The sequence below is a fragment of the Triplophysa dalaica genome, chromosome 2 (assembly GCF_015846415.1).
Source record: "Triplophysa dalaica isolate WHDGS20190420 chromosome 2, ASM1584641v1, whole genome shotgun sequence".
Lineage (NCBI taxonomy): Eukaryota > Metazoa > Chordata > Actinopteri > Cypriniformes > Nemacheilidae > Triplophysa > Triplophysa dalaica.
The window spans coordinates 1,087,501-1,099,442 of record NC_079543.1 but is presented as its reverse complement, the minus strand read 5'-3'; the positions used below and the strand labels follow the sequence as shown (position 1 = coordinate 1,099,442).

The window sequence follows — 11,942 nt, the reverse complement described above, 5'->3', positions numbered from 1 at the left end:
ATTATATAAAGCGAAAGCTAAATTTGATATGGCTCTTGTATTAGATTTCAGCTCTTGTATGAAGCCTAATTAAAAAACAAATTCATTCTTTCAACAACTTCTTTTTATTCAATCACAAATATGTTAACTATTGCAATTGTGTAATGTATGTTAATTTAGAAAGTGATGATTATATTTCGTTTAGTTTTTGAAGGGATGAGACTCTGACCTTATAATGTCATGATGATGACCCATATGTCACTAGAGATGTTCACATTGGCTCAAGGACAGATGATTGTGATCAAGCACACATATAAATCATGAAGTTCTCAATGAAGTTGTCATCCTTAAGTCCTGATTGTGCGTAGTTCATTTTATGAAGAAAAGTCTGTCTAACTGGTGCTAGCCAGATCTTAATTTACTCATAAACCCAAAACCATAACAGTAAAAAACCTGTAGGAGAGAGTACCAGATAAAACAGCTTTCTGAGTCGGCTTTATAAATGATGTCAGGACTGGACAGCTCATTCACTTGAATGATATGCATATGATTCTTTAGCATATGTTAATGTCACATGTCGTTTCATCAGAGTAGTATTTGACTATAGTAATGAATGAGGCCACCTGTGTGCACATACAGATTAGGAAAAAACTAGTCTTTTTTTGGCAGTTTATTACTCTTTAATGACAAACATGGCTGTATCATATCCAAAACCGTTCATGCAGAAGAAATAACACTTGCGCATACTTTCCTCAGTCAGTATGTGTTTCAAACCAGAACTGATTAAGCAATGCAGAAATATTTCACTAGTACAGATAAAACGATGCAAATAAAAAACCAAGTACAAAAATAGCATAAAAATCTCTTAGATACGAAAACGTGTTTTGTGGAAACACTAAAGTTCGTCTGTATGTTTTGCGTATTTTTTTTTTTTTGGCACATGAGAATTAAAATAACAAGAATTTATTAGCCAAGTCACATTCAAACTGTTAAAATTTTTTTTTTTCATAGCATGAAGAATGGATGGTTTTAACCCTTTTTGTCACTGACAGACACACTGCGTGCAGAAAACACAAAAACTGACTCTCTTCAGATATCATTTCTGAAATTTGAAGTACCTCTCACCTCTGTTTTCCACATAAAGAGGTAGAATCTCCTAACAGCTTAAAGACATAAAGTGGCATGTAGGTGCAGAACACATGATCATTTTTGGTCTGTGACTTACAATACAACAAGTCTTCATAAAAAAAGAAGGTAGATTGTAAGCGAAAATACATTTTCCCATATAAGGGAAACGAAAGCTGCCTGTTGCATTTAGCATGAAAGACCTTTTGACTTCTGAAGGCACTCCAATACCAGCAAAACTCTCCTGGAACGTTTAAGTTGTTCTCTTTAGACGATCTCCGATCGGCCCCTCCAAGAACAGACGAAAGACACAATTGGCCAATCATCAGCAGACATATGTCAAAAACATACTTCCAGAACAGACACAAAAAGATTGCAACCTTAACGTATCTTCTCATTGGTAAGATATAAGGTCGACATGGCCCGTTGTTGATGTGCTGCAGAATAAAAGCTTTGTAAGAAGTCTTTTGAAAGAACACGTTCAGGTCAGGCGTTTGTAGACACACACCTTTATATCTTGGACTCGTCCGTGTTCTGATCACTCCGTAGGGGTTGCTGTAAAAAGTAAAAGTGTACATTTGGAAAATGATATCTGCAACATAAATGTAGTCGTATTGTTATAAAACAAAGGTCAAATTTACCTGACTGTTACTTGACTGGTTGCTGGTGAAATCAGAATATTTCTTCTCCTTACGTGACCTGAGCCTATTAATCAGCTTGCAATATTCCTCTCTTACCTGAAGGGGGAAACATAACATAGATGACTAGCCTCACAATGCAAAGTGGACTAGAACTTATGCCAAGAGTCCAAATTCTCAATAGGGTCTGGCTGCAGCCGATGGGGCGAGGGGAGCTTTACTCAAAAGCAGAAATTCGTCTCCTCCTCTCGAAGTCCGAGCGGATATACGTCACCTAATTCTGACCTCAATCTAATTATTAAGTAATTTATGAAACGGCACTGATTTAATGCTTTTAATAATAAATACTTGTGATGTAATAATGCTTCAAAATTATTGTTTAACTGTTATTAAATTACTTTAATGTTACTCAATCCAGACATTGTTTCCAGGTTTGTATTTTAAAAGTAAAGATTATAATAGTTAGCAGTGAACAATAAATGAAACATCAAATAAATACATTTTTATAAAAATGAAAAATGTGAAAACGGTCTACGAATGTGCTTCTCCTTCATTCATTTTAATGGCGGGTCGCAACCAACATGTTTAGGTGTATATCGACACCTACGGTACCGCGATAAAATCCTATAAAATATATAAATCAAATCGTGTTTAATCATCCTTTTTGCGTAATTTCACAGAAGCCATAGGCGTTGTGCTTGCATTGCACGTTAAGACAGCGTCAGTCTGCAAGTAGTTAAGGGATGCTGAGATAAACCACAGTTAAAGTTCTAACTTCGGAGAGCGCATCGACGCCATTTTGCCCCTTCTTTATTATTGAGTGGAGCTCCACTCGCCCCATCACAGACCCCTCTCAAAATTCTGGCTACAGATTAAGGATTGGGACAAAAGGGATCGATCGCCCCAAATTTGTACAATTCTGTCTTAAGCAACACAAATTTAGATGAATTTTTCGCATTTATTTTGCTGTTATACATTTCTGTGTGTTTGATTACCGCTTTAGACAGAAGGCAGTGCATGAAGAAGATGAGCGCCCCCTGGAGGCTGTTGAGGATGGTGAAGAGATACAACAGAACCATAGTTCCCTTCTCCTGGAAGAGGAAACAGCCAAAAATCCACATGCCCCCGAGAATACACAACTGAGCCACAGCGGCCACGGTAAAACTCCTGTAATTTAACAGAAAAATTGAGAACAAATCATTTTTTCAAGTCGAACAAACACAGCAAATATGCGTACCTGATCTTGTGGAGATTGGAGAGATCTGGGTTAATGCTGGAGAATTTTTCGGCCAGTTTCCAGACCGTTACGAAAAAGAAAAAGCAATTGAGGATGATGACTATGCAGACGGGAGCGAAGAAACTCCAGATGAAATCTTTCTCGAGAGAGAGCCAACAGCTGGAACACACAGTGAACGTGAAATTATACTGAAGAAACATTAGTGAAATATCTGCATTTTAAAATCATCCCAGCTAGCACAGGCACGTCTGTCAGACGTCTACTAAAGATCTGGAGATCTGGAAAACATCTGCTAAACATCTTAGAAAGAGCTGTTGTACATCCATTCTAAATCATACACATCTTACGGACGTCTTTTTAGTGTCTATATGAGATCTGACAGCAGACGTCTCCGAGACGTATTGCAGATGAGCAAACAACGTCTTGCAGATGTTAATGCACACATCAAATAGATGTCTGCCAGATGTTTGTGTGCTATCAGGGAAAGTTTAGAATATAATAAATATAATCTGGATTTAAAACTGAACACTCACTGTCGATCTGTGCCGTATCCCTGGGGGTAAGCGGCAGCTGAGATAATGACGATGAGCAAAGGGACTCCATATCCCAGCAAGTACATGTAAAGATGCTTTATGGTGGTGTGAAACACAAGGACAACCATTCGGTACAGCTGCACTCCCTCCAGCAGCATCCAGCAGAACGCCGCCAAGAAGAAGAAATGCAGCAACCCGGCGACGACAGAACAAGCTACCTGAAGAGAAAAAGGAGCGGTCAACTAAACTCTGAGATCACGATGGCACTGAAAGATTTGGCAGGTAAGATGATCCTGTATGTTTTTACAAACAAACACACACCCTGTTGTGAGTGCTGGAGATGCCGCAGAGGAACACAAGGTCGGCGATGAAGAGACACACGCTCAGATGGAGGTGGATGCTGTTGCGTGTTCCTTGTATGGAGCGGCAGAAGCGGAAGGTCAGAATGCACAGAAGCAAACAGACCAAAGACAGAATCAATCCCACGCGAGTGATCATCACCAACCCGAACGTGTCCTGGAGGAGCAAACAGAGAGAGATGATGGATGATGAATGTTCAAAACCTCAAGATCTTTTGAGTCCTCTTGTTTACCTTCACTGGGTAGAGAGCCATGAGTACGGCAAAGCTGCTCAGGTGCGTGCAGGAACATGATGTGTGAGTGCTGTTTGACCACGCCTTCTCACAGCCCCGCCCAGACCACGCCCCCTCTGTGTCATCCCAGTACACACAAGTGTGATTCATGTCCTCAGACTCCGCCCTCTTCTGAAGAAAAAAGGGAATAAAGAAATGATGCGCTGGTACGTGTTTGGGATAGACCGAGTTGATGTATTTGACAACTTTACCTGCACGTGTTTAAAGATGAGAGTTACGGGCTCAGACAGGTGCGTCGTTTCTGGATTACTGACTACAGCTGTCACTACATTTGTGTTGAGTCGATAAGTGATGTTTCTCTCTCCGTTCTCCTCCTTTAACGTTCTGCTTATCTTGTTGAAAGAATCGCCAGATGAATTCAGATCTTTATAACTGACCAGCGCCACGAACGCAAAACCTAAAGGCAAGATTAATTACCTTTTGACTTTTCAGCCAGATGTTTACATTACATAATATTGTTGATATAAGGATGTGCACGTGCATTCAAACCTGGGTACGATTCCCCTACGACTGTTTCCCAGCTTGTGTTGAAGAGGGCGGAGTCTGTGCTCAGACTGACACCTCCATTAGGAGGAGACTGACCACGCCTTACAGCAACCTCTGCGTCTGTGCATAAGAACACATGGAATTGCTTTCAACAAACTTTTTATATCAATATATTCAAGTAAAGTTTACGTCTTAACCGGGAAGCGAGGGACCCCAATCATACAAAGGGGTTTTAATTCAACTCTTTTATTTCAGATCTTTTCGAATAAATTCAAATCTAAAATACAATAATTGTAATTAAAAGTGTCATTATATCTCAATAGTGGATGAGTTGGGTGTCCGGGTGTCTTACGGGTGCGGTGCGTCTCCATCCGGGTAAGCGGCTGTTTGAGTTGAGGTCCTATCAAACGCATGCTGTTCTCCACCACGTCTAAAAAGCGACTCAGCGCTCCGCCTTCAGCAATGTCGCCGTCCAACAGCAGCTCATCGACGGAGGTGAACAGATTCTGTGAGGTCAAACACACAGAGATTCACTGTCACTGAAGTAAACCTGTGTTTCAAGTTCAAAACTTCAACTCGATCAACACGTACAACAAACGAGTCAGTTTGTGGAAACAAGAAACAGACCTGATAGTGATGCATAGAAATGTGTGTCAAGGAATCATAGATTTGAACGTTTAGATCTTGATCATTTGTGTGATTTTAATATGGATATTGTGACGATCACCAGTTGGAGTGCTGGAGGGCACTGGACGGTCATGACACACACACTTCTCATTACTCCAACTGCTGATCGTGACAGATGTGTGTGTGTGTGTGTGTGTGTTTACCTCCAGTAACACCTCGCCTAAGTGATGATCTCCATCTGGATCAGTCAGTGTCTTACAAGCGTCTTCAACAGGGACAGCAAACTCCTCAACTAAAGGAACACAGAGTGCTCAGTACATCTACTTTATGTCTTCATATAATAATATTATTTATAATCTGCTGGGGTGAATTTGTCATACTTTGTCATCTCAGCTAGATTGTGCATTAAAGTTCACAGAGCTACAATAAATCTGACGACGGCGATTTAAAGTCCCAGTGAAATTGAAAATGAAGATGCCATTATTTTCATGAAATTTTGCAGAGTATATTGCAAATATGTTATCAATGGGGGTCATTCTCTTTTTCAAATTTGGGTGCCCTCATAATCTTTAGGTAAAATCTGAAAATGCCTTTAGTGACTATCCATCTTTAATAACGTATGTTAGACGGCCTGGGCGGAGCATCCGTTAACTCCTCCCCTTCAATTGTCAGTCTGCTGCCAGTTCTATTTTAAAATGGAACGGGTGTTTTTTTTACATCCAAAGCAATCGCAGAAAATGATTTTTCCCATTTTTCCATTTTACTCGGAAAAGCATCTTAATACGGAAGTAAAAACGATCTCAACTTCCAGTTCACAGGGGCTCTAATCGTTTGTAATTTAATAATTTAATAAACCCTCATTTAAGTTATTGCGGCACCTTACCTAAGAAACTAAAGGATCTAGAGGATGTGCTGTTGTTCACGTGAGCCAGCTCTAATAAATGTTGAATATTGGTATTAACAGACGTAAAAGTGGAACACGTACTTGTGGTCTTTAATGAACCTGACCACTTGCATTTCTTGTAACTTTATTAAAGCTCAAATTGTAGGATTTTAATCTCAGTTTCAAACATAAAATTGAAGATTGTTTTTTTAAATGGCATGTTTCTTTACGTGCTTATCTCTACTCTTTGTCTAGTTAACAAACCTTTGCAAAATTCAATATTTTATTGTACTTCCTCTGGAACATCAGGGGCATGTTTATTTTCAAGAGTTTATTGCACCTTGTTTATGCAACTGGTATTTCATCAGAGGATTTATGTTCTGTTCACTGACCCCAGATCTGCTCATCAGTACTGTGGTATTCACTTTACCTTCATAGGTGTGGCGTCCAGATCCGACTCTCCGCTAAACTGCTCACATTTAATCTCTGCGCACAACAACAACAGTCAATTAACACTTCAAGTTGTGTACATTTACACATGTCATTTAGCTCCAGACACAAACACACAATAAATAGAGCATGCATTTGAAATGAACACATAAACACTTGCTCATTCCAATCGCATACTATCCATCCTAAATGCTATTTGAATTTAGAATAGGTTTGTCCCAATTCATAGTATGCTGACATGAGTGAAATATTTTGGAAGCGTGAATCCATGGACACTTAATGGCTGATATTAACCACAAGTCACCACTAGAGGGCGGAGTTTAGTGAAGCTACACTGCATTAATAACATTAAATATAAGATGCTTCGCTTAATTAATAAATGTAAGTATTCAATAAACACTACATACAAAATAATGAATGAATAAATACTGTAATGAAAGGAAGAGCTGTATTTTGATGTGTTTTGATCACAGTGTCGTCTACGCAACAACGACAACTTTCCATTTCCTGTTAGTATGTATAAAGTTGAATATAATCTAATGTCCCAGTGTGTGCACACAGTTTTGCTACGCACTAAAATGTATATACTTTTGCAGGACAAAAACACTACATACTTTAAAGGCATTGCATAAGTAGGCCAATTGGGATGCAGCAACTGGTTTCATATTTACCTAAACATTTTGACTGGTTGTTGCCATAGTTACTGTAACCAGGGTGGCATCTGCAGCTGTAGCTACCCTTATTGTTGTTGCATGTAGCATTTGTGCCGCACCGATCTGGAGTGACTTCACACTCATCAATGTCTATGAGAGAGAGAAATACACATATATACTCACTGTATCTTTAAAAGTTCTCTCAAACTTACCAACACACTCTTGCAGTAATATTAAAATAACCTTTAATTGACATTATACCAAGTTTTCGAAACATTATTCTTACATTGTAGGTGGAATGTTCCGACAAAACATTCAGAAATAACGTTGATATAACTCAATGGGAACGTTTGTAAAATGTGTAACTCAGCGTATCCGGTTGTGTATTTACACTGTAATGAAGCATAAATCTGTTTGCACATACAGTCTGAAATTTATCGTTTGCGTTTTGGGCTCTTTATTGTGCGGCGTCTCTGAATTGTCAAAAAAGCCTTTCAAAATGCTTGCTACGGATGCGATAAACCCAGGAAATTTATCTTACAAATCAATACGTCTTGACATAAATACATTTTAAGTCGTCTGTTCGGCAGGTTGTGTTTACACACTGACTTAAACCTGATTGGAAACCCGAGCAGGACAGGACAGAAGACACGGACGGCACATGAAGCTTATGTGTTAGGATCATCTGGCCCTCACCTTCACAGGCACCGCTGGATTTCTGAGTTTGAAAGCCCGAAGGACAAGCGCAGATGAAACTACCATGAGTGTTAATGCAACTGCTTTCAACGCCACAAATGGTCCACAAACACTCATCCACATCTGCGGCACACAAAGACACACACGGGTGAGTACATAGAGCTTTCTGAAGTGTGTGAGTAAGGGGAGAAGAAATGAAGGAAATGCAAAGAAAGTCAACAGTTAATCGTTGCTTTTAAATTGTGTACACAAAAGCATGAGGTCTGATGAACGCAATGTTCCAATAAACTCAAGTTAAAGGGAAACTTCACCCGTAAATGAAACTTCTATCATCATTAACTCACCTTCCAGTTTTTCCAAATATTTATAAAGTTCTTTTTTCTGATGACCACAGATAAAGATATTTGGAAGAATGCTTATAAGCAGACAGATTTACTCTCATAGTAGGAAATATACATTTTGAAGAATGTAAGACAACAAACAGTTCTGGGGCACTTTTGACTAACTTTGTATATTTCCTACTATGGGAGTCAATGAGGGGCAAAATGTGTCTTGTTACAAGAATCCTTCCTAATATTTTCCTCTGTGTTCATCAGAACAAATAACTTCATACAGGTTTTGAACAACTTGAAGGAGATTAAAGGATGAAAGAAGTTCCATTTTTGGGTGGCGTGTCTCTTTAATGCAAAAGACAATCTGTGTTTACAGTACACAGAGTCTTAAAAGAGTATAAACAATCACCTTCACATTCTGTTTCCTTGTCTGTTTTCTTGCGAAATCCATCTGGACACAAACACTTGAAAGAGCCGATGGTGTTATGACACATCAGTGTACCTGGACATGGCACTAGATTCTCAAGACACTCATTCACATCTGACAGGAAAACGACGATTTACTACAGTTAGTGACTTTGATGTATTACATTCATATATATTTTTACCAATTATTATAGACATTTGTATTATTTTTGGTCATTGTAACCATTTAATGTGAAACATTCATGTACACCAATGTAAGCGTTTGTCTTTAGGATAGTATTACATTGCATCATATTGTGTTGCGTGTGATCTCGTACCCATACACTGTCCCGATATCGCGGTGAAATTGGAAGTTCTTGATAGGAAGCCGCTTTCACAGGTGCAATAATAACTTCCTATTGTGTTCATACACTTGGCATTATTGCCACAGATATTTGGTGTCGCCTCACACTCGTTGGCATCTGAGAGACAGAGGGAAAGATGTTGTCATTGCTTACGAAACTTTATTAACCGTGTGTATGTGGGATACAATAGACAAATACTTGCCGACACAAATCCCATGACTTAACTTGAATCCAACTTCACATCCATAAGATCCACAAAAGAGCAGCAGGAGACCTGGTTAAGACAGAATAAATAAAGCTGTAAAACACTCGTCCATCCATCTGATCATCTCTGTATTAGTGTGTCCATCCATCAAACTCTCCCATTAATGTTCAGTCACTTCAGGCAAAATTTAGGCAAAAACACACAACAGAAGTGACACGCTGATGTCAACGTGCCCATGAAACCACAAGTGCACTTTCACACATAATGTGCTGTGTACGTGTGTTTATCTATTGTCTTGAAGACCAAACACGTTTCACTCTTAGAACATCGTGTCCGTATACCAAAGAACAGCGGTTTCACACCACATCTTATTTTTGTCACCTCTGCGTATACTGTATATGTGAGCAACAGATGAGTTTCCATCAGCTACACTCTTCAACAACAGTGATGCATCTAGTGTTGCACAGCTTCATGATGGAGTCTTTCAGCTGTGTATCTCTTTTAGATTCTGGTCTGTCTAAATATTTACAGTCACAAACCAGACACGATTACTGTATATGAGATAGTGACTGATGCATGGTTTGGTTAAATTACAGAAACCAAATAGATCAGTTATGCCTTCAGCTCTACAGGCATCATGACTGTGTTTTCTTACTTTGCCAAAAACTGAGCCTACAACAAAGAGCATCAGCTTCATACCAAATGACAACTACAACAATATGTCCCTTTAAAATAACTTACAACCTGTGAAACACAAATAGATGAAAAGGAAAAGACTTTCATGGTTGTTTAATTACCATTAAAGAGAAGAACAAATAAGATATATAATATAAAAGATGATCAAATCCTAATGATGTCATTAGTGTCTGTAGTCACTATAATGTTACAGTCAGTTGAATCTACTGTATGTGTGGGAATGCACGGTATGTTTGCACTGGCCTCCACCTTAATTCTGATAAGAATATTTTATAGTGAGACGCACACAACAATCTTAAAGACAGATAAGCAGAAACGAAGCCATTGTGAGATCAAGAGCTGAGTTGAGGAGGTCATCCTCAGATTGTTCATCCTCAGATTGTTTCCCAACCATAGCTTCTAATAATGACATCAGACATCACGATACATTGTGACGCTTCTGAAATGGTCCTGATTACATCTGGAAGACCTCTATTTTACATCTCCAAGGCATATTTTTGCTCGTGTTTGCTCATCTTCAATACGTCTGCTGTCAGATGTCATATAGACCTCTTAAAACCGCTCTTCCTAAGATGCTTAGCAGATGTTTAGATGTTTTCAGGTCTTAAGCATACATCTTACAGACGTACCTGTGCTATCTGGGTGTTTCATTAGTAAATGAATTTGGGTAAAAGTCAAATTCATTAGATTATCAGGGCTTTAAAATGGAGAATTGAGCGATGTTGAATGTACAAATCTTAGCCGGAGGCAATTTTCCATGATTTGTTTGTAACCTGTTTCACCTGTTTTATTTCTGTACCGTATCTCATCACATGATTTTGGAAAACATCCATTTTGTGCAAAAGATTTAAAAACAATTTTGATTCAAAAATATATTTTACTCATAAATGTATGTAAATACAAGCAACGTTTAATTTTATAAAACCAACATAGCATCAACCTATATCATTTCACGTCCAGTCATTTATCTTATGAGGTCTAACAAGGTTCTGGAGGAGCACGGGCAGATAACTAACTGGCTTTCGATTAGCAATCACAGCAATCATCCCATCAGCCCTATAAATAGTCAAGCCGTCTTGCCTCCATTCTCCCGAATGTCTTGTAACATCCCGACTCCACACCACTAGCCTGTTTCAGCTCACCACTATGCTCCGGGTTGGGGGACACACCGAGCCCGGGGCCCTATCGCCGGTCAAGGGGCAGGTGCTCCGAGTTTGGGGAGAATCACTCCGGAACAGCACGCCAAATACGTATACCGTCCCACCTTATTATCTGCAAACTTGTGAATCAGTCACAGTGTTTCAATGGTTTGAATGGTTTCCCTTATAACACGCGCTAGGCACGATGTGGGTTCTGACCAAAACCCAAACCATCATGGTCTAAACAAGTGTGTACTCAGAAGACGGCAGGTGTGTGTTTAAGTGTGTGCGCACTAGATAATGTTCATCACACTGTGGCTTTAAGGAAAGTGCTCCAGACATATAACGCAACTGCGCTCGGGGGATTTTGGAGTTTGAGTCCTGCCTGAGGTAGTTTCCCGGACCCACTTCACTTCCTGTCCTCTTTACCACTGCACTGTATAAAGTGAAGGCAAAAAAATCCAAAATGAAAGCAAAACCACGGGGTATACATAAGTTACATCACATGGATTCAGAGGAAAAACTCGCAACTCCGAAAGAGTCAATCCATCATGTGATGAAAGATTGAGAAAATGATCTGAATTTGTGGTGGGAAACTTTTACATAAGCAATGAGATTTTGAGTCCAGCTTTGTGAAAGCCTCTTCTCTCTTAATTTGCTTTGGCGTGTGAACAAGACGTTTGTGAGTTGGCCAGTAACATAATACGTGGTTTAAATCAAACTGATAATCTGCTTTTTGAAAGGAAAATCTGTTATGACAACCTCCACCTCAGTGGAAAATGAACCATCAGAGGTTCATCCGCGGGTTGTTTTACTCCAGAATTTCATTTAATGATAGGAT

The 11,942-nt window shown here is 39.2% G+C and overlaps 1 protein-coding gene across 1 annotated transcript in view; it reads right to left on the bottom strand.

Annotated features, from left to right (window-relative positions):
- Positions 1 to 620: 620 nt before the first annotated feature.
- The window catches only part of LOC130437102 (adhesion G protein-coupled receptor E1-like), a 12,733-nt gene continuing 1,411 nt past the window's right edge, over positions 621 to 11,942 (bottom strand). Inside the window, 19 exon segments of the mRNA XM_056768254.1 lie at positions 621 to 1,541; positions 1,613 to 1,659; positions 1,746 to 1,841; positions 2,738 to 2,909; positions 2,980 to 3,138; positions 3,513 to 3,730; positions 3,834 to 4,028; positions 4,105 to 4,275; positions 4,356 to 4,561; positions 4,654 to 4,770; positions 5,003 to 5,156; positions 5,481 to 5,545; positions 5,548 to 5,569; positions 6,591 to 6,646; positions 7,282 to 7,413; positions 7,960 to 8,082; positions 8,701 to 8,832; positions 9,035 to 9,178; positions 9,264 to 9,335. Coding sequence (XP_056624232.1) covers positions 1,615 to 1,659; positions 1,746 to 1,841; positions 2,738 to 2,909; positions 2,980 to 3,138; positions 3,513 to 3,730; positions 3,834 to 4,028; positions 4,105 to 4,275; positions 4,356 to 4,561; positions 4,654 to 4,770; positions 5,003 to 5,156; positions 5,481 to 5,545; positions 5,548 to 5,569; positions 6,591 to 6,646; positions 7,282 to 7,413; positions 7,960 to 8,082; positions 8,701 to 8,832; positions 9,035 to 9,178; positions 9,264 to 9,335 — 2,279 coding nt within the window. The 3' untranslated portion in view covers positions 621 to 1,541; positions 1,613 to 1,614.